Here is a 21,382-nt window from a genome sequence, read left to right as displayed (position 1 = left end):
GAGCCACACATCTCCTGCTCCCAAGTGACCATGGGTGTCTGGCAGACAAGACATCCAAACAGCAGATACAGCCTCTGATTAATTGGGTTGTCCTTTTTCATTCTTTAGACTTTACCAGTGTTTGCAACACAACACTGGTTTTGAGCAAAACGTAATAACAATTTAGAGGTTCATTCATACTTAGGATGATACAGTAGTTCTTCAAAGGCTTAGATCTTTGAAATTTTTATTTACAGGCTGCAGAGAGAGAGATCAAGAAGATAAGAGAACAACACCTAGAGCTATGACTTAGTGTCTTCCCCTTGTTATATTGTACCTTAGCTTTGTCCTAGAAGTTTTGGGGTTCAATTTCTATGTGTTTGTAAATTTAGTTGTGTATGTATGTATGTATGTAGAGAGGCTTGACCTTAGGGCCTCTTGATTAGCTTTTTTGCTCTTGCTTGGCACTCTACCACTTGAGTCACACCTCTAGTCTAGCATTTTGCTCGTTAATCATCTGAGTATCAGCCTTCTCTATAGCTAGGCACCTGGGTTTGTTTATAAATTTTGATAAATACAGATTCCATTTTTATAGATAGACTAGAGTTGCCACCTTGGGTACCAAAACAGGTAGTGTAGATCACACCAAATCTATGTGTATACATGATCTAACTTCTTAATTTAGTAAGAATATTGCTCTCAATTCGTTGTCATTTCCAAAGTCTGTCTGACCATTAATGCCCCCAATTCTATAAAGCATTCGAAAAAACTCCTTTTCTTCTGTGTGTTCTATGAGAATGACATTAGCATATCACCTGAGTTTTTCAGCTGCATCATGTGATTTTTTGCTTCTTCCTACCACCCATTATGGCAGTTTTTAGAGCTGTCCCGGGATGTCCAGCATTATGGATGCATGCAACTGGATCCTTGTACCTGTGACTCTCCAGAACCCGGCTGTGGGGTGGTTCTTTCTGTTGGTAATAACGCCATCAGCTGCTGCATAACCCTGCCTGACAACCAGACCCAGGAAGTCCTTTTCCAGATGAGTAGGGTGAAGTGCTGGCAGGTCACTTTCCTGGTGAGTACCTGATACCTTGCTTTGCCCATGGTTTGAAAATCCTGTTTTTGGATTGACAAGAGTCAGCCAGGGAGAAAAGTTTCCCATTTGATGAGCACTGCTAATGGAGAATGGTACACATCACAGGTGCTAAAGCCAGGTAATTGTCCAGTCAGGTTATTGTCCATCCAGAGCAAGAGAGATACTCATCTTCTCACCTTCCAAGAGCTGCTTCCCTATTGCTTTAAGTGAGATCAGAGTAGTCCCTGTTCATGGTGATCAGGGCTGCCATTGACTGAGTACTTAGTATATGCTTTTAGTGCTTCCCAGACCTGTATACTGAAGATTGGTCCTACTGGAGGAGCCCCTGCCTGGGGCTCACATTGCCATCTTCTTTCTTTGTGTGTTTGTGTGCTGGTCCAACATTAGTGTTCTACCACTTGAACCACTGCTCCACTTCCAGCTTTCTTGGTAGTTAATTGGAGAGAGTCTGCGTAGGCTGGCTTCAGATCTCAACCTCCTGAGTAGCAAGGATTACAGGTGTGAGCCACCAGTGCCCAGCAACACAGCCATCTTCTAAGACATCCATGGGCTCTCACACCAGCTTGTGCTTCTTCCTCCTAAATTGTCTCTCTTGGCAAATGGGACTTCCATCAACTCCCACTGAAGGACATGGGATTGTTTTCAGTTCTCAGCTGTGAATGTGCCTCCTATGAATATTCGTGGTCTGGCTTTTGTCTGAGCACAAGTCTTCACTGCAATAAATGCCCAGGAGTGTAATTGCTGGATCATAAGGCAATTGTAGTTTAGGTTTTTAAGTAATTGCTTAACTTAGCTGGGCATTGGTGGCACATGCCTATAATGTAAGCAACTCAGAGGCTGAGTCCCAGCAGAAAAGCCTACAAGACTCCACTCCAATTAACCCACAAAATACTGGACTGGAGGCCTGGCTTAATTGGTAGAGAATCAGTTGTGAGAAATAAATCTGTGTGAGAGCATGGGGTCTGAGTTCAAGCCCTGCTACTGGCAGAGAAGAAGAGAGGAAATGAGAGGAGAGGAGAGAAGAATGGAGGAGAGGAGAGAGAATGAAGAAAGAAGGGAGAAAAAGAAAAGAAGGAAGGAAGGAAGGGAGGGAGGGACTAAGGGAAAGAGGGATGGAAGGAAGAAAGGAAGGATGAAAGAAAGAAATTGCAAAATTTTACCAACTTGAGTTTTTACCACTGAGTTTTGAGAATTCTTTGTATATTCCAGATGTGCATCCTTTATTGGCTGCTGAATTTGCAAATATTTTCTTTCTTTTTCTTTTTCCCTCTCTTTCTCTGTTTGTCTGTTTCTCTCTCCCTCCTCCCTTTCTTTTTCTATTTCTCTAGTTTTCCATAGTATCTTTCAGGGTGATAATTTTTAATTTTAATGAGGTCTGCTTTAGCAGTTCCTTTCTTTTGTGCATTGTACATTACATATGATGTCCAAGAACAGTATATCAAAGCCTAGAGCAGAAGGTTTTTCTACTGCCTTATTTTTGCCCTAAAAGTTATGATCCGTTTTGAGTGAATTTCTTGTTTAGGGTACAAAACTGAAGGTCAAATTCCCTTCGTTGCCTCTGGGAGTCCAGCACAGCTGTGTACCACCGCCCTCGCGGCCCCACTTGCACAACTCCCCCTGTTCAGCTAGAGGTTTGAGAGCTCTCTGGAGCTCAGAGTTGTCTGCCCACAAATTCCAGTCTCTACTTCTTCAGACTTTCATTTCTTTTTCCTCGGTTTCACAGGGTGCCTGAGCTCTGTTTGGGTTCTTTCTCCTTGGTGCCACTTCCTGAAACACCCGTCCTCATGGGCTAAGTGGGGGTCACTGTGGTCTATAGGGCATTTGTTTTTCTTCTGATATTCGCTGATCTTCTCTCAGCTATTGTGTGGTTTATTTTTAGAGCCATGCTCTCAGACAAAGATTTCTAGAATATGACTCTGATTATTATCTAGTTAAAAACAATTCTCTTCATGAATGTCCATTGACTGCAGGAAACAATCTTGAACTTAGCTTCTGAGCCATTGTAAAAGTTGGGGCCCTTTGGTAGCAAGCAGTGGAAGAGAATACATGTGATTTGTGACAAAGGGACTGATTGGAAGGACCAGGAGTAACTGACACAGAGGCATAACAAAGTCAGGAACCAGCCATTGAAGGCTTCAAGAGAAAGGGTTGGGAGGCCCTGCTCTGGGTCTCTCAACTCTGGTATCAAATGAGAGGCACAGAGAATATTTGTCTAGTTGGCCTAAGCTTGGATCACATGTCTTTTATTCCCTGCAAGTCCTACATGCAGTTTACTGTGGAAGAGCAATGGCTTCCCAAGGGAATTTGATTACATTAGTAGCAGTGAGATCAGGAGAGAGCCTATAGAGCAACTATCACAGATGATTCTTAGCCATCTTTAGGACTGGTCCCATCCTGCCTGTCTGTACTTCCTCCTTCAGCCCCCCATGACTTGTAGGGAGTGCTGAGGCCACGCCCTATCCTTCACAGTGTCTCTGTCAAGCCTCCTCATGCCTCAGTGCATTTGTACCTGCTGTTTTTCCTAGAGGAGTCATCCCACTCATTTCCCTCTACGAGCAGAGCCACTAAAAACACGCATGGACAGCTTCTGCTTCTGCTCCTTGTCCCTCCTTCCAGGAAGCCTTCCTTCCTGCTTCTTACCTGGGTTAGATGCCCATTCTTTTTTTTTTTTTTTTTTTTGGGTCCGGTAGTGGGGCCTGAACTCTGGGCCTGGGTGCTGTCCCTCAGCTCTTCAGCTCAAGGCTAGCGCTCTACCACTTGAGCCACAGCACTACTTCCGGCTTTTTCCTTTTTGCTTATGTGGTGCTGAGCAATTGAACCCAGGGCCTCAGGCATGCAAAGCAAGCGCTCTACCACTGAGCCACCTTCCCAGCCCGCTAGATGCCCATTCTAATTCCTCCCTTAGACCCCAGAATGCTCCTCTGAGAACAATCCTCAGCAGACCTTCTTGGGAACAGGGAGTCTTGCTTGTTTTGACATTATGCCCAGCATATTAGCAGGCATTTCAATTTCCAATGATATCTTTTCCTCTGTAGGGCACTCTACTGGATATGGATGGGCCTCAGCGAACTCTCAACCAGAACTTAGAGCTCAGATTTCAGTACAGTGAGGACAGTCGCTGGCAGTGGTTTGTTATTTACACCAAGCAGGTGAGTTCTCAAGAATAGAGCATGAAACTCTGTGTATTCCAGATGCAGTGGTTCACACCTGTAATCCCAGCTACACGAGAGGCAGAGACAGGAAGAACATAGGTCAAGGCCAATTCAGGCAAAAAAATAATGAGCTTTGAATGGGGTTTGGAGAGATGGGGAGAATGATGAAAAGAATGACACTGATCAAGTTGCATTGTACTAGAAACTGACACTGAGTTAAAAACCTCTTTATACAACTACTTAAAGATAAGAAAGAAAGGGGAAGAAAGAAACAAAGAAGGAAAGAAAGAAGAAAGAAGAAATGAGGGAAGGAGGGAGGGAAGAGAGGAGAGAGAGTGATTGAGACAGAAGGAAAAAGAAAGAAGGAAAGAAAGAAAAGAAGAGAGAGAAAGGAAGGAAGGAAGGAAAGAGAGAAAAGGAAGGAAAGAGAAGGAAGGAAAGAGAAGGCAGAAAGGAAGGGAGGGAGGGAGGAGAGAAAGGAAGGAGGGGAAAAAGAAAGTAGAAAAGAAGGAACGAAGAAAGAGAAAATAAAGAACAAGCCAATTGTAGTAGATGTTTGTAATCTCAGCTACTCAGGAAGTAGAGATAGGAGGATCAAAATCCAGTGTTGGTCCAGGCAAAAAGCATGAGACACTATCTAAAAAATAAAGCAAAAAGGGCTGGAAGCATAGTTCAATTTTCAGAGAATCTGCCTAGAACGTTTGAGATGCTGAATCCAAACCCCAGATCTGTAGTAACTTGGGAAGACGGGGAGAGATTTTAGCAGTGAAACCAACCTTTCTTTCCCACCCATCTCATCAGAATGCTGAGTGTGGTTCAGTTTTATTACAGTCTTTTAATCTAAACAGTAGCAAATGGGTTTAACTACTACAGAGAGGGGCAATAAACCTTCTTTTAAAGGATTTCTAATAAGACCTTCTTTCCTTTGGAGCGTGTGTTCTCTTGATATGTGCCCAAGGGCTGTTTTTGCAAAAGGCAGAGATATGACCTGTGTGTTTTACAAATACAAATGAGGGCCAGTGAGACCCAAATCTTTTCTCAGCTCTTTAAACAAAAGCTCAGTTCTTTCTATTTAACAAGCCCAACCTGGTTAATAGCAGTCTTAGCCTCCATGTTCTTTTACTTGGTATGGGAAAAAAGCACATTAGTGCAGAACTGTACTGCCTTGCTGCTTCCTGCTCTGGTGGTGTGTGGCTTGCATAACTGTGTACATGCACGGGGCTAATTGTTAACAATGCCAGGATTGTACATGCCAGCTATGTTACTCTTTTCCCTGTTAGTGACACTGCCTTTTCTATCTCTCCTCCTTTCCCCTTAAATATTTATTTATTTCATTCCTGTAATGCTATACACCCCTGAAAATGGTGACATGTTACCTTTTGTCCATTGGCTCTCTCATTCTGCCATCTCTGAGGCTACCACCCCAGCCTGTATATCTTGCTTTCCCCTTCATCTTTTTCAACAGACTGATCATCCCTCCTCTCAAGCCTATATGAAGGTCCCGGGGCCTTGTATCAATTTTAGTAGGTTTAACTGAGGAAACTAGGATCAGAGGCATGGCTCAAGTGCTGGAGCACTTGCTTAGCCAAGCACGAGGCCCATGTTCAAACAAGGTACTTCTAAAAGAGGAGAGAGACACAAGCAAAAGGTAAGAGCAGGGCTGGGAAGGTGGCTCAGTGGTAGAGTGCTTGCCTTGAATGCTTGAGGCCCTGAGTTCGATTCCTCAGCTCCACATAAATAGAAAAAGCCAGAAGTAGCACTGTGTCTCAAGGCTCAAATGGTAGAGTGCTAGCCTTGAGCTGAAGAGCTCAGGGACAGCACCCAGGCCGAGTTCAAAACCCACGACTGACAAAAAAAAAAAAAAAAAAAAACGAAAAAAGAAAGAGAATTGCTGGGTAAGAAGTAAAAACAAAAAAAAATATCCTAGGGAATCTTAAATTTTGCACATGGGGTACAGATCCCGAGACAATGAGCTCCCCACTTCTGTGTAACAAAATGTGTGGACTGTTGAGTTCTGGACACTAGCTAGACCAACCAAGCTGCTGTGATGCTGGGGGCTGATTAGGATACTGGAAAAGAAGAAAGTGCAGAAATGCAACTGTTTCTAAAATTTCAGTAAAAAGAATAAGGTAATGAGGCATTCTTTAAAGCAAACAGGTTACTATTTATGACTAATAATGGGGCTTAAAAAATCATGCGATTCAGTGTGGGATTCACCATGATCAGTTGATGTGGTTACCATAATAGGCAGTTATTTGTTGCTCATATAAAATGGTCTGCTTACAAAACCATAGAAAACTGGATGTAAGCAGGGAAGTTGTGTGTGTGTGTGTGTGTGTGTGTGTGTGTGTGTGTGTATGTGTGTGTGTGTGTGTGTGAGAGAGAGAGAGAGAGAGAGAGAGAGAGAGAGAGAGAGGAGAATGAGTCCTGAGACCTGAACTCAGAGCCTAGACCCTGTCCTTGGGTTTTTTGTTTTTATTTTGCTAAAGGCTAGCACCCTACCACTGGAGCCACAGCTCCACTTCCAGCTTTTTGGTGGTTAATTGGAGATAAAAGTTTCATGTACTTTCCTGCCCAGGTTGGCGTTGAACTGCAATCCTCAGTCAGCCTCCTGATAGCTAGGATTACAGGCGTGAGCCACCAGTGCCCAGATGTATTCTGGAGTTTTAAGAGAAAGAAGATTAGTAGTGAGATTCAGGGCATTTTTCATCTGTCTTTAGATTTCATTGTAAATAAATTCATGTAATTGAGAGAATTTGTTTACTTACTAATTGCATTGTATGACAGTTTCTGGAAGTTAAAGAAATGTGAGTTCTTAAAAGGATGCTATTAGATTTTAAGCAAAGTGCCAACTCTACTTGATGGTGTGAGAGGGAAGGTAGGAATGGCAATAGCTTGAGTGTTATTTCTGGATTTCTTAGGCTTTTCTGCTAAGTAGCTGCTTGAAAAAGATGATATCAGAGAAGAAGGTAAAGCTGGCTGCTGAGAATCCAGAAATGGTAAGTGTCCTCATTTGTATACATTTTCCATTCCAAGTCCCCATTATCAGCCAGCATCTGCACACCAGGCTGTCCCTCAGAAGTCCAGGCCAGCAGGTCTGGTCCTTGAGGAGGACATCTCTAGTGTTGTATTCAGAACAGCATGGTGGAGGGACTTCTGTCTTTAGAATGAAAGTGTTTTTCTGAGGAGTACTTATCTTTGGACTACTGAGAACTCTATAACTTTCTACGGCCTGTAGAATTCTACAACGCTTTTTGCTTTTGCACTTTTTTTTTTTTTATTCAACTGGGGCTTGAACTCAGTGTTTTGGGATCTCACCTGGCTTTTTCTCAAGGCTAGTGCTCTACTACGTATGCCATAGCTCCACTTCCTGCTTTTTGCTGGCTAATGAGTTTTTTGCATTTATCTGCCCTGGTTGGCTCTGAACCTCGGTTTTTCTGAGTAGTTCAGATTACAGGCATGAGCCCAGTTGTATACCATCATTCTTTCATTTTTCCTAAATGAGGGTTTCTGGTTAGTCAGAAAAGTGTATCTGAAGTCAAAATCTTGAGGGGCTCTTTAATATAGTGGAGATGATATCAAATTAGCTCCAGAGTTTTCTAGATAGCATTCATAGCCTCTTGATACTTGTGGTGTGCCAAACAGGAAACCATAGAGTAAAAGAAACTGTCAAAGCGATTAATTTTTGTCAATGTGAATTCTATTTTTGTAGTGTATATTTATGTATCAAAGATGTAACAATGCACCAAAAGGATTGGTGGTCAGACACTAAAGCAGAACTTACTGAGGCTTTCACCCATTCTTAGCCTCTCTTCAGAGCCTACACATATCACAAATATGGCAGCGCCATATGTTTGAGTGACATTCGTAAGCTTAATTCTTTTACACACTATTAAACCAATTTTAAATCTATAACAAACTATTTGGAAACCTTCTGTAACTTTTTTTATTTAAATGTAGTGCTTTATAAGAGGATGGGTTAACATTCAGCTTTATTTGACTTTCACATCTTTTTTTCCCTTCTGGAATCAAAAGTATCTTTATAGAGAAAATAAATTCACTGTCTCTTGTGATTAAAATGGACTACAGAATAGTCAATGAAGGAGACTATTTCTACACTAGTAATAAAATCCAGCCTCTTAGGCAGGATGGACCCCACTTAGGCTTTGATGATGATCATGTATATAAAAAAGGAAAAAGAGAAAAGTAATTAGCTGAAGTAGCCTCCTTAAAAGGGAGAAGAGCCCTCAACCATGAATGAATCAAATGTAAGCTACTCAATGCAGGAAATACTTGTACGGTGAATAGCTAAAGAGTTCACTCAACAAAACAGAGGAGGCAATAATCCATTTAAAGTTCTCAGGAAAAACAGCAGGAATTGAAATCAACCCTTTATGGCTGTGACTAATGGCAAAATCAAACGTACCCCTCAATACTTTTAGGTTGCTTTAGCCTAATAGTCAACCTTTATTTCCACAAATGATTTCTTATTTTTGTTCTTAGAACAGAAGTTTTCTCTTGAAAACTAGGTTTGTAAGAGCAGATTTTAGGGCTAGTTTGCATTTCAGGCTAGAATTTTGTCTACAGAGCCTTGGGGAAAGTGGAGAGGCAGGTGGCCAGCTGAGTTCTGGGCTTCCTCAGAGAGAACAATGGTCTAGAGTGACTCCATGGCTTCACATAGTCATATAAATATCAGATGGCGACATCCCATTGCTTTCTTGGCAAAGTCGCAAAGTGTGGACTGGCATCTGTCACTTAGAGAGGCTTTGTATAGACCAAGACGAGGCAGGCTCTAGCCTAGTCTAAGCTTTTCACAGTTTTGAAGAATCTGGGGGCAAGGGGGAGAGCCAGAGGAAACCATAACCAAATGAGCCCCATAAATAAAGTTGATGGTCCCTCGAAGCAGATTAAATAGCACTGGCTTTTCTTATTAAGATGGAGTGAGAGGAAGAAGAAATTTACTGCTCACTTCAAATTAATTGGCCTAGTTAGCTCTAGGCAGTGCTTTCATGGGTAAGACTTGTTTATGAAGATACTATTAGAACTTGAGCTGAACAAACTCAGTAAAAAATAATGTAGGGGCTAGGAATGTGGCTCAGTGGTAGAATGTCTGCCTAGCACACATGAAGCCTTGGGGTCTATTCCTCAGTACCACATAAAGAGAAAAAGCCAGAAGTGGTGCTGTGGCTCAGGTGTAGAGCACTAGCCTTAAGCACAGGGAGGCTCAGGGACAGAGCCTAGGCCCTGAGTTCAAGCCTCAGGACTGGCAAAAAAAAAAAAAAAAGGATCATGTAAAAGCACCATCACCACCACCACAAATCCCATGTTAAATTCTTTTTTGTGTGCATGCCAGTCCTAGGGCCTGAACTCAGGGTCTGGACACTGTACTGTCCCTTAGCTTTTTCGCTTAAGGCTGGTACTCTACCACTTGAGTCATAGCTTTACTTTTGGCTTTTTGCTAGTTAATTGGAGATAAGGGTTGTGGGGACTTTTCTGACAGACTGGTTTCAAACTATGATCCTTAGATTTCAGTCCCCTAAGTAGCTAGGATTACAGGCATGAGCCACCAGTGGTCAGCTCATGTTAAAAAAAAATTTTGGGGGGGGTCCAGTTGTGGGGCCTGAACTCTGGGCCTGGGCGCTGTCCCTCAGCTCTTCAGCTCAAGGCTAGCTCTCTACCACTTGAGTCACAGCGCCACTTCCGGATTTTTTTCTTTTTGCTTATGTGGTGCTGAGGAATTGAACCCAGGGCCTCAGGCATGCAAGGCAAGCACTCTACCACAGAGCCACCTTCCCAGCCCTCATGTTAAATTTTTAAAGGCAATATTAATCACAAACTGGGGGTTGGGGTGGAGTGTAACATTTGTCTTCAGCACCCCCCCCTTGTACACAGAGATCCTACAGAATTCCTCCACCCTTCCCTCCCTGCAGTCCCTGGGGCCCTACATCTTTTCATTCATTTACTTTAATACTACCCTTCCCTCCACCAGACTCAATTTAATTAGGTCTTTAAAACAAAACAAGGGCTCAGAACAGGTGGCTCATGCCTATAATCTTAGCTACTCAGGAGACTGAGATTGAGGATTGAAGCCAGCCCAAACAGGAAAGTCTGTGACTCTCTCTCTCTCCCTCTCTCTCCCCACCCCCCTCTATCTACATATATACATACATACATATGGTTTTTAATGTAAAAATATTGTACAGAGGGGTTACAGTTACATGCATAAGATAATGAGTACATTTCCTATTGAGCATTTGTTTTTCCCCTACCATCCCTTCGCTCCCCACCTCTCCAACTCCTCCCTCCCCATCCTCCCAAGTTGTAAAGTTCGTTTGCAACATAGTGTCTTGTACATCTCATTGTTACAAAGGATCAACCTGTCTCCTTATTTAAGCATTTTATTATTTCCCTTAACCTCCTCAAATTAGAAAAATGTATATACAAGATGCAGGGCACCAGAATCAAATTCAGTGAAAACAGGGACTCATCTCCAATACACCACCAGAAAACTGGAAGTGGCACTACGGCTCAAGTGGTAGAGCGCTCACCTTGAGCTGAAGAGTTAAGAGACAGTGCCCAGGCCCAGATTTCAAGCCCTCGACAAAACAAAAAAATAAACAAATAAATGGGAATGTGGCTTAGTAGTGGAGTGCTTGCCTAGCATGCATGAAGCCCTGGGTTCAATTCCTCAATACCACTCAGAAATGGAAATGGCACTGTGGCTCAAGTAGTAGAGTATTAGCCTTGTGCAAATGAAGCTCAGGGACAGTGTGCAGGCCCTTTTAAGCCTCAGGACTGTCACACACACACAAAAAAACCCAAAACCCAAAAACCAAAACCAAAAACAAAATCCTCTATATAGAGCCAGACATGATGGTACACACCTATAACTCCAGCACTAGGGAAGCAGGAAGCTCATGAGTTCAAGGTCAGCTTGGCTACACAGTGAAATTCTGTCTCAAAAGCCAATGGCTGGGATGTATCTGGACAGTAACATTTCTAATATTCACAAGGCCCTGAGTTCAATTCCCAACACTGCCTCCTCCTCTGTATCTACGGTGAAACCCCCAAACCTTATCCTCAGTTCCCTCAGGGAATGTGCCATCTGCCTTCTGCCAGGCCCCCTGATGGGTATCTTAAGCACAGTCAAGTGTCTTGAACTTCAATTTGAGTCTTCATTTGATTAATGGAGCCTTTGATTACACAGGCTCCATTTGGCTTTGATTCAGTATATGGATTGGAGCTCTTTGGATTATCTCAGGATTTAGAAGTGCATTTCATTTTGTGCAAAGTCTTTTAAAAGCTGTGGTAAATTGCAAAATCCATAGGTAGCCATGGATGTTAAGCATGAAGTTCCGCTTTACTTTTGGGAGATACAATGTTTCTAACACCAAGACTCTGGCAAAGGAAGTGGGGATGGGCAGATGACACTGGGTACACCTCCTGACCTACAGCAGGAGGAACCATTAAAAGGATTAGTGTGTGTGTGTGTGTGTGTGTGTGTGTGTGTGTGTGTGTGTGTGTGTGTGTGTGTGTGTGTGTGTGTGTGTGGCAGGGCAGGTGCTACTTAAATCGGTTATTTGTGTTTGTATATCCAGGCTGTGCAAACTGACATGTTACTAATCTATTTAGCAGATTGAAGTTCCAGAACAAGGCAAAAGTAAAAGACACCAGATTCAACAAAGCCAGGTCTGTGACTAAAATTATATGGTTGCTATATTCTATTTTTGATAAGTTTGCCTTTCTCTCCCTTTAACTAAAACCATTCTACTTAGAAAAGAAGACAGAATTCTGTTTCCTAGAAGTTTCCTAGAACAGAGAGGCCTCACAGAAGTACGGTTTTTCCTATAACATCCAGAATGGGCAAAGGAATTTTCACAGCAGAATTTTCCAAGTGGGACACAAATTCTTTGGTGATTTTCCTCTATGCCATATGCTTTTTTGTGGCAGTGCTAGAGTTTGAAATCAAGGATTCATGCTTGCTAGGCAGCCGCTCTATTGCTTGAGCCATGCCTCTAGACTGTTTTGGATCTTGTTGAGATAAGGTTTCAGTTATTATCTGCCCTGGTCTAGACCTTGATCCTCCTACTTGTGCTTCCCACTGTTGCAGGGATGATAGGTGTGTGCCACTTGCAAATCTATAGATGGGACTGGCCTCAAACTATATCCTCCTGATCTCCTGAGTAGTTAGGCTTACAGGTGTGAGCCACTGGGCCCAGCACTTGCATTTAAAAAAATCCTCTCTCTAGCTTGTAGATTTTAGTATATGTTACATGTTTTAGGTTATATGTAATATGGGCTCCAGGACCCATACAAAGTGGGGGTGGAAGGGGCAAGACAGGCATAGTGTTACCTGGATGACAACCCTGAGCCAGCACAAGTCCATTCATGACGTCCTCCACATGCCAGCAGGGACCCTTTTCTAACCCCTAACAGGGCAGGTACTATTCCTAAATACATTTTCTATAAAGTCATTTTTAAAACCATTGCTTAAATGGATGTAACTTTTCTCTTTTCCTTGGCGCGTGCGTGTGTGTGTGTGTGTGTGTGTGTGTGTGTGTGTGTGTGTGTGTGTGTGTGTGTGTGTGTATGCGTGCATGCGCGCGCCAGTACTGAGGTTTGAACTCAGGGCCTGTATGCTGTCCTTGAATGTTTTATGGTCAAAGCTAATGCTCTACCACTTGGGCCATAGCTGTGCTTCTGGCTCTTTGGTGGTGAGTTGGAGGTATGCATCTCATGTACTTTTCCTGCTTGGGTTGGCTTGGGACTGTGATCCTCAGATCTCAGCCTCCTGAGTAGCTAGGACTGCAGGCATACGCCACCAGTGCCTAGCCCTAACACTGTTGTAATTTTCTTGAAGTTTTTGTTATGTTATTATGGAACTTTTTCGTTTCCCTTATATTTCACCTCTCTGTTTACTTCCCAGCAGAAAAACTATTCTAGTTTTCTATTAAGAAAGAGCAAGATTAAGAGAGCTGATGATGACTGTGTTTTTGGGACCATAAAGGAAGAAGATCTTTGAAGAAAAGTCTCACCTTAAAAATAACATTCTGGGGACTGGGAAGGTGGCTCAGTGGTAGAGCGCTTGCCTTGCATGCATAGGCCCTGGGTTCGATTCCTCAGCACCACATAAGCAGAAAAAAAAAGCTGGAAGTGGCACTGTGGCTCAAGTGGTAGAGCACTAGCCTTGAGCTGAAGAGCTGAGGGACAGTGCCCAGGCTCAGAGTTCAGGCCCCACGACCAGACCCAAAATAAATAAATAAATAAATTTATTTTGTAAGGCTGGCTATCTCATGACAGCACAACAGCTTGGGTGTTGGAGTTAGGCTTCAGACCATGAGGAAATTTCTTGGCTTTTTTTACTCTTTTTCTGACATTAAGGTAAATTATATTAATCAACACTACTGTAGTACTCTATGTAAATCTAAAGATTAAAAAGATAGGGGAACTAAAGTTTGTTTTTAATGGCTCATCAATGATAAGTGCAAATTGGAATCAATAAAAAATGAAGTTCATTTATTTTGTCTTCCTAAAATAGATGGTTATCTAGCTTCATAAAGTCTTTTGCATGTTCTAATGGTTCATGAAACAAGTCATGGTGGCACATGTTTATAATTCCAACTCCTTGGGGAATGGGATTAGGAAGATCAAGCTGGGCATGATGATACATGTCTGGGATTCTAGCTATGCAGCAGTATGTAGATAGGATTATTAGTCCCAAGTGAAAATTCAAGATCCTACCTGAAAAAATAACTAAAATTAAAGAAGATCTGGGTTGTAATTCAGGTGGCAGAGCACTTGCCCACAGGCATGAAGCTCAGAGATCAAACACAGTATAACTGGGCACAGGTGGCTCATGCCTGTAATCCTACTCAGGAGGCTAAGATCTAAGGATGGTGGTTCAAAGCCAGCCTGGGCAGAAAAGACCTGTGAAACTCATCTCCACTTAAGTACCAGAAATCCTGTAGTAGAGTTGTGGCTCAAAGTGGTAGAGTGCTAGCCTTGAGCAAAAGAGCTCAGGGATAGTACCTAGGTCCCAAGTTCAAGCCCCAGTACTGGCAAAAAAATAAAAAACCCACACATCCAAAACTAAAACCAAAAAACCGCCACCAGTATCATCAAAATACAGATGTTGAGTTCTGTTCAATAATCATCATGCTATTTTTAATACTTTTGTTTTTGAAACAAAGTATCAAATGCCTTATGTCTCTTAGCTTTTAAATTATATTCATTTTCTCACAAGATTTTTAAAAATCCAGTTTCAGTTAACTCCTACTAATTAATGTAACTATGTATAGAATTAAGGCCATAGTAAAGAAGAGAGAGAGAGAGAATCGATACAATGTCACTAGATAAAAGTGCAGTTATGTTCTATTCTGGATTGTATAATGACATAATATGAAATACATTCTATTGAACATAGAATTTACTGATGAAAATTCTGTGATCTTTTTTAAAATTTTATTTTATTGTAAAGATGCTGTACAGAGGGGTTACAGTTACATGAGTAAGATAATGAGTACATCTCTTCCTTCCTTCCTTCCTTCCTTCCTTCCTTCCTTCCTTCCTTCCTTCCTTCCTTTCTTTCTTTCTTTCTTTCTTTCTTTCTTTCTTTCTTTCTTTCTTTCTTTCTTTCTTTCTTTCTTTCTTTCTTTCATTTTTTTTTGTCGGTCATGGAGCCTGAACTCTGGGCCTGGGCACTGTACCTCAGCTCTTCAGCTCAAGGCTAGCACTCTATCACTTGAACCACAATGCTACTTCCGGCTTTTTCTGCTTATGTGGTGCTGAGGAATTGGACCCAGGGCCTCATGCATGCTAGGCAAGCACTCTACTACTGAACCACTTTCCCAGCCCATAAATTCATTTCTTGCCGAGCCTGTGATCCTTTTTGAAATGTAGAATCTATTAAATACTCTATAATATTTACAAATCAATGCCTATAGCCCTAACTTCTCATACCTCCAGGTTTTCTATTTCTATCCTAGACGGAGGTAAGACAATCTTGTAGTAGAAGTCATAGACAGACCACAGAAAGTTCCAGATAGTCTCAGGTGGGCCACAGTGAGGGTGCTAATGGATCACAATCAACCTTTGAAGTAAAATGGAAGCTTATCTACTGGGTTTCCAACCTAAAAATATTCAGGGTCTATCCCACAGTATGTGGGGCTCTTGTAGACACTAGAATCAAAGCAAACTTTTATTTAGATAAGAAGAGGCTTATAATAGGGCAAACTATATCCAGTTGCTCCTTTGTAGGTTAAAAAAATATTGTCTATTTTTTGTGTTTCAACTTGCTGTAGAGAGTGAAGAATCCCAGACCATGTGTTGTCATGTCAGAAGTATAGAGTGGACTTGTGTGTTGAAGGAACTTAGAAGTCAAAAGGAAAACCCAGTAGGAAGAGAGACTTTGAGTAAAGAGTGGAGATGTAGGGAGAGAGATGGGATACAGTAGAAAAAATGGAAGAGAAGACACAGATCAAAGAATAAGAATTGTGTTTAGGAAAGAACAAATCTATGCTGGAAAAGTTTTAGGCTGAGTAGTTCACAACTGTAACCTCAGCACTCAGGAGGCTGAGGTGGGAAGATCTTGAATTCACAATCAGTCTGGCTACACAGTAACACCCCATCTAAAAGAAAAAAAAAACTCTTAGAAGAGTTAAGAGAATTACTAGGAGGTAAAGCTAAGTGGAAGCAGTCTCTATGTACTAAGGCAGAGAGAAAACAGTTCACATGGTGTACTAAGGTAGCATCCGGACATCCTGATGTCATAAATAGAGAGTTGATCCCTAACTAGAGGAAGACAGATTGTATTTACAGACATTGTATTTACTCATCTTTTCTTAAAATATTGAGGCTATTACCACAGTCAGAATAGGAAAAGAAAGATACAAGTGACACCATGCATTCATGTTAAGAAGGAATTAGGATGATAGAAGACAAGACTGGAAGCTGGATTTGTAAAATGGCACACCCTCAATAGTTCTGTGAGAAGGTGTGTGGTGGGGGGAAGGGGATGGATTGGCCCCTTTGGGGATTTCTAGGCCTACTTTTATCTAGGAAGAGTTTGGATGTTTGAATCACACTGGATTTTAACTTGGTCACCGGCTCAGAACTCAGAACTCAATCTTCCAGAAGGCTACCCATGCCAGAGAGATGATGCGTGAGCCCCTCCCCCACACCTCCCCCATCCCAGAAGTGACATCATCACCCTACCAAGGACCCTCCCACCACACTGGTGAAACCAGGAGCAGCATATCACCTCTAGAAGGTGGGCCACTATCACTAACCCCAAGGGGGACGGGGTGGCTTTGCAAATGATCAGCATATACCACACTTAGCAACAATGTAGTTAGACTTTACCATGGTTGTGTCTTCTTTGAACATGTGTAGACATTGTATAATTTAGAGTAACAACAAGAACAGTAACAATTATCTATGCAGCATTTACATTGTGTTGGGTGTTACAAGGATGTAGAGATGATTTAAAGTGTTTAAAGGTTACTTGCAACTACTGCACCCTTTTATACAAGGCACTTGAGTATGCCTGGATTTACCATCTGCTGGGGATATATCTCAGGAACCACAGGACCTGAAAAAAAATGCTTCCTCAGTCCACCATATTTTCTCCTAACATAACCATAGTCACCAAAATACCTTCTAGAAACTAGACACACATCTGTTCCTAAAGGCTGTTTATATTCCATAATAACCAGCAAAAGTCATTTGTCCACAGGCAAACATTGAGTTTGAAAGACACAGAAATCATGAGGAAAAAAAGGGAAGAGCTGATTAAACTGTGGTGAGTTAAAGTGATTAAAGGGCGGAGATTAAAATGGTAAAAGCTTACAGTTTGCAAACGTTGTTATGTGGACCACTTAAGCAAATTCTGTTAAATATTTCAGTCAGAAATGACTTTAAGAAAAGTCAGGTGTGGTAGTGCATATCTATAATCCCAGCAATCAAGAGACTAAGAAGAAACTGGCAAGTTCCAGGTCAGCCTGGGCTATGTAGCAGACCTAGTCTCAGGAATGATTTTAAAATCACTCTCCAAGTAAATTCGAGAAGAGCTAAGTGATTTAAAAAAATTATATAGCTCGCACTGGTGGCTCATGCCTGAACTTAGGAGGCTGAGATCTGAGGATCACAGTTCAAAGCCAGCTGGGGAAAGGAAAGGCCATGAAACTCTTTTTTTGGGGGGGAGGGGTCCGGTCGTGGGGCCTGAGCTCTGGGCCTGGGCGCTGTCCCTCAGCTCTTCAGCTCAAGGCTAGCGCTTTACCACTTGAGCCACTTCCAGCTTTTTTCTTTTTGCTTATGTGGTGCTGAGGAATCGAACCCAGGGCCTCAGGCTTGCAAGGCAGGTGCTCTACCACTGAGCCACCTTCCCAGCCCAGGCCATGAAACTCTTACCTTCAACTACCACCAGAAAACTGGAAGTGGCATTGTGGCTCAAGTGGTACAGTGCTCACCTTGAGCTGAAGAGCTCAGGGGCAGTGCCCCATGAGCCCCATGAACAACAAAAAAAAATTATATAAAACCAAATAGATTCCAATGTTTGGTAGCTAAGTGATCCTAAAATAAGATGGAAGAAGCAACAAAAAAACTCAACATTAGCAGCAACTCTATTTCCCTGAACTTGAGTTATGCCCCCTTCATAAATCACCTGGCCTCAAGTGACAAGCTCAGTGTGGTGAGATCGTGCCGTGAAGAGTCCAAGATGGTGCCCTGTTGCCATCCTCCAGGGTAGACGAAGAGGCTAAGGTAAAGCCTTGCTCTAGTCCCTTTATAAGGTAATGATTCCATCCAGGAGGGCTCTCTAGGCTTGCCACTCAATCACCCCCTAAAGATCCCACCACTTAATATTGTCACACGGACAATTATGGTTCCACAAGTGAATCTGAGAAACAGCTGAAGAGTATGGCAGTAACTAACTCCAATTTTAAGAAAAGAAAAATAAATTTAATGCTGATCTTGGAGCTGGAACTCAGGGTCTAGACATTGTCCTATATCTTTTTCACTCAAGGCTACAGTTGTACTTCTAGATTTTTGGTAGTTCATGGCAAATGAAAGTCTCAAGAACTTAACTGCCTGACCTGGTTTGGACCCTTGATCCTCAGATCTCAGCCTCCTGAGTAGATTAGTATTATAGGCATAACCCACCAGCACCTGGCCTAACTCCAACTTTTAACCTTTCTTGTGGGCTGGAAGATAGATAAAATACAGTTTTTATTAAATAAAAACCATTTATAGTCATTGCCTTACATGCATAGGTTAAGAGGCTGCATTTCACTATTTGCCTTCATTTCATACGAAATGTCAGGATTCGTTTTCTTGCTGACCAGTAGTGTTAAGTTCCACAGATGCCTCAGTCTCATTGTATTTGTGGAAATAGTTGTCAGAGTAAGGCTGTACAGTACTGTGAAAAGTCAGAGTAAAATAGCCTCAGGCTTTCCCCTGGCCTGCCTTGGCACTTCTGTAGAGGTGGAAATGAAAGGCAAGGATAAGGGTTTTGAGAAGGGAGAATAAGACTGAAGCCAGGTGAAAAACGAACCCTTTAATAACTCAGAAAACTGGACTTTTCTAAGTTGCTCATTATCTGGACTGAGCAAACATTCCCAGGCTTTGGGGATGTTTCCTATGCTTTTCCTATGCCCAGACTTAACACACCCTGAACTATGATCTCTAGGGAAGGAGATGTTTCTAGGGTTTGAAAGGAAACAAGAAGCCAGAAAAAAAAAATGCTGTGTTGTCTAGTATTACCGTTTTTTGTTTTTTGTTTTTTTTGCTTGCTGCTCAGAAAAGCTATAAGCCTACTGACTTTCAGAGTTTCTGGGATCACATTTTGAAGAGTAAACTTAATGACCAAATGTGGATATCATCGTTTCTTGGGTGCTTAGGAGAGTTGTTGTAGTTATCTTAATTGACATTTTCAATGATATGCAGTACTACTCATTGCACTGTTAGGGAGATTGCTTCTTAAGAGCTTTGGAATCAAAGTTCTCACCTACCTGACATTCCAACGTAAGGTTCTAGTTCAGATAGCCAATAGCTCACATCTCATTGTTGCATTGAGACCTGTTGGAAACAGGCATGATTTCTCACCAAAGAGCCCCTGTCACAGGGGGCCCAGGGAGTCTGGAATCAAGGAGGTCTCGTTGATGGATAGGTAGTGAAGGTACATAGACTCCTCAGGGACTCTCAGCTCAGGAAGCAAACTCATATACAGTACACTAATTTTTCCAATAATTTCTGCTTGAAATGCTTGAGGATGTGGTGGATGATTCCTCCAGCACTCATCATGCTTCCCACCTGAATTCAGGGCTTGTTTCTGCCTCTGATCATCCATGTGAGTCTAAGCAAGTTTTGTGGCCAAGATTACTTCAGTTCTCATCTGCATACTGAGTTGTAAGAATATGTACATGTTCTGGATTGCTTGTTCTGCTATGTTCTATGCTATTGTATGTTCTGCTATAGTCAGCTTGACTATACTGGAAACTACATCTCCCAGAATTCCCATTCCCTAGAGCAAAGCCTAGGCTATTGAAACTACTCCCACAGGGGATAGGCCCAAGTTCTGCTGGACTTCCCAGAATCCTCAGAGACTAGTGTGTGACTCTAAATGATTTGCTTAAACCTTTGTAAAAGGTATTCCCTCACCAGAGGCCAACTGTTTAGCTTTTGGGAAGGAAAGGTTAATTAGGGCTAGATACTATGTAGATTCCTGTCCAAGGAACATATTAGTTCAGCTCTGTGAAAATCGGTGTGATCTGGCCTGTGTAGGCTTGTGCAAAGAAAAATGACAAATGGATGTCAAACTGTTGTTGTGGTTGTTGTTTTTCCTCTTCCCACACTTCTGGTTATCTTAGTAACACCAAAAACTGCAAGATCTAAGATGTTTACAATTAGCAAAGAGAGACAAACTGTTGGTCTGAATGTTTGGCTATAGCATTTTATTGTTGTGTTAGTTGCTAGAGGAAAAACATTGGTCTCCTTGGCTTCAAATTTTTCCTCACAAGCAAATTTGCTTGAGAGGATAGGATGACACATGCATATACAAACATACAAACAAGTGACTTATTTTCTTGTGGTTTAAATGCTTTAAATTGTTGGGGAACCAAAATGAATGTGATTCTGCTGTAGACAAATAGGTGCTACTCATCTCTAGCATTGACTCAGTTATTTCCTGGTTAGGTCTGAGGACTCCATGTGTTTCAGGAGATGCCTGATTCATGCTTACCTTGAGTCAGAGGAAGCACTGGGGAAGCCAGGCTTTTCTGGAGTACGTCTCCCTCTGGTGGCCATTCCTTTCTACCTATAAAAAAACAACATGTATTTTGGAACATGGGAGCAAAGCCCAAAGTCAGGAAGAAAAGCCTCTTACTTTGCAGGTACAATGTGTCCTTTCAAAACCTCTTCGTGTTCTGGCCACGTCTCTTCCTAACAATTATATCTGGGTAATTGCTAGGTCACTTTCAGCTTCTTCTGGTAAGTGCTTAACTATTGTTTTTGAGAGTCTTCTGTATTTTCCATGACTATAACAGGAACATAAAATCCTTTTAGTCCAGAACCTTTTTTTACCTAATAAGAAACTGTCCTAGGTTTCACAAACACATTTTAACCTTCACAAGGCAAGTTGTCATGATCATGGTCTATAAAGTTTGTGAATTCTATGAGCTTTGACAATACAATTATTTCTTCCACATCAGGTGATGTTTACATTTTTTTCCTTTTGCTTAGTGTCAGCTGTTCCCTCTTTCCCTCTCATTCCCTCCCTCCCATCTCTACCTATAAGTTGCTTAGTTCATTTTCCTCAATGTCCAGTGCAGCTGATGGGCTCCTCTATTTTATGTTTGTTTTCCCATTCCCTCTGATTCTGCGTCCTCCTCCTAGCTTCCCTCAGATCTGCGCCTATATTTACCATATATGTGGTCAAGAACATGGACTCATTTAGCAATGATGCGACAAAATGAGTGGAAGTGCTTTGTTTCTCAAGTCCTGTTTACTTTGTCATATCTCCTTGCATTTTGGCTTTAGCATCCACATATCAGGGAGACCATGTGCCATTTGTCCCTTGAGCACAGGCATTTTAAGCAATTTATAAGCTCTGCTTCCAGGGCAGAAAACTGCAGAGCTAGTATTTCTAAGAACATGCTAT

General features: G+C 42.0%; 1 protein-coding gene across 6 annotated transcripts in view; it reads left to right on the top strand.

Moving 5' to 3' along the window:
- Snx31 (sorting nexin 31) overlaps nt 1–13,718 on the top strand; it is a 42,888-nt gene extending 29,170 nt beyond the window's left edge. For 3 of the 6 annotated variants that reach the window (XM_069991826.1, XM_069991821.1, XM_069991827.1), the window contains 5 exons: nt 854–1,057; nt 4,114–4,227; nt 7,152–7,229; nt 11,863–11,919; nt 13,157–13,718. In XM_069991826.1, the coding sequence (XP_069847927.1) occupies nt 854–1,057; nt 4,114–4,227; nt 7,152–7,229; nt 11,863–11,919; nt 13,157–13,252 (549 nt within the window). In that variant the 3' untranslated portion in view covers nt 13,253–13,718. The remainder of the gene's footprint in view (nt 1–853; nt 1,058–4,113; nt 4,228–7,151; nt 7,230–11,862; nt 11,920–13,156) is intronic. The other 3 variants (XM_069991825.1, XM_069991824.1, XM_069991822.1) reach the window with 3 other exon arrangements.
- The last annotated feature ends 7,664 nt before the right edge of the window (nt 13,719–21,382 follow it).

Source organism: Dipodomys merriami, unplaced genomic scaffold (genome assembly GCF_024711535.1).
Source record: "Dipodomys merriami isolate MVZ:Mamm:240054 unplaced genomic scaffold, mDipMer1.0.p SCAF_4, whole genome shotgun sequence".
Classification (NCBI taxonomy): domain Eukaryota; kingdom Metazoa; phylum Chordata; class Mammalia; order Rodentia; family Heteromyidae; genus Dipodomys; species Dipodomys merriami.
The sequence above is the reverse complement of the archived record's forward strand: the minus strand, read 5'-3'. Positions and strand labels throughout refer to the sequence as shown.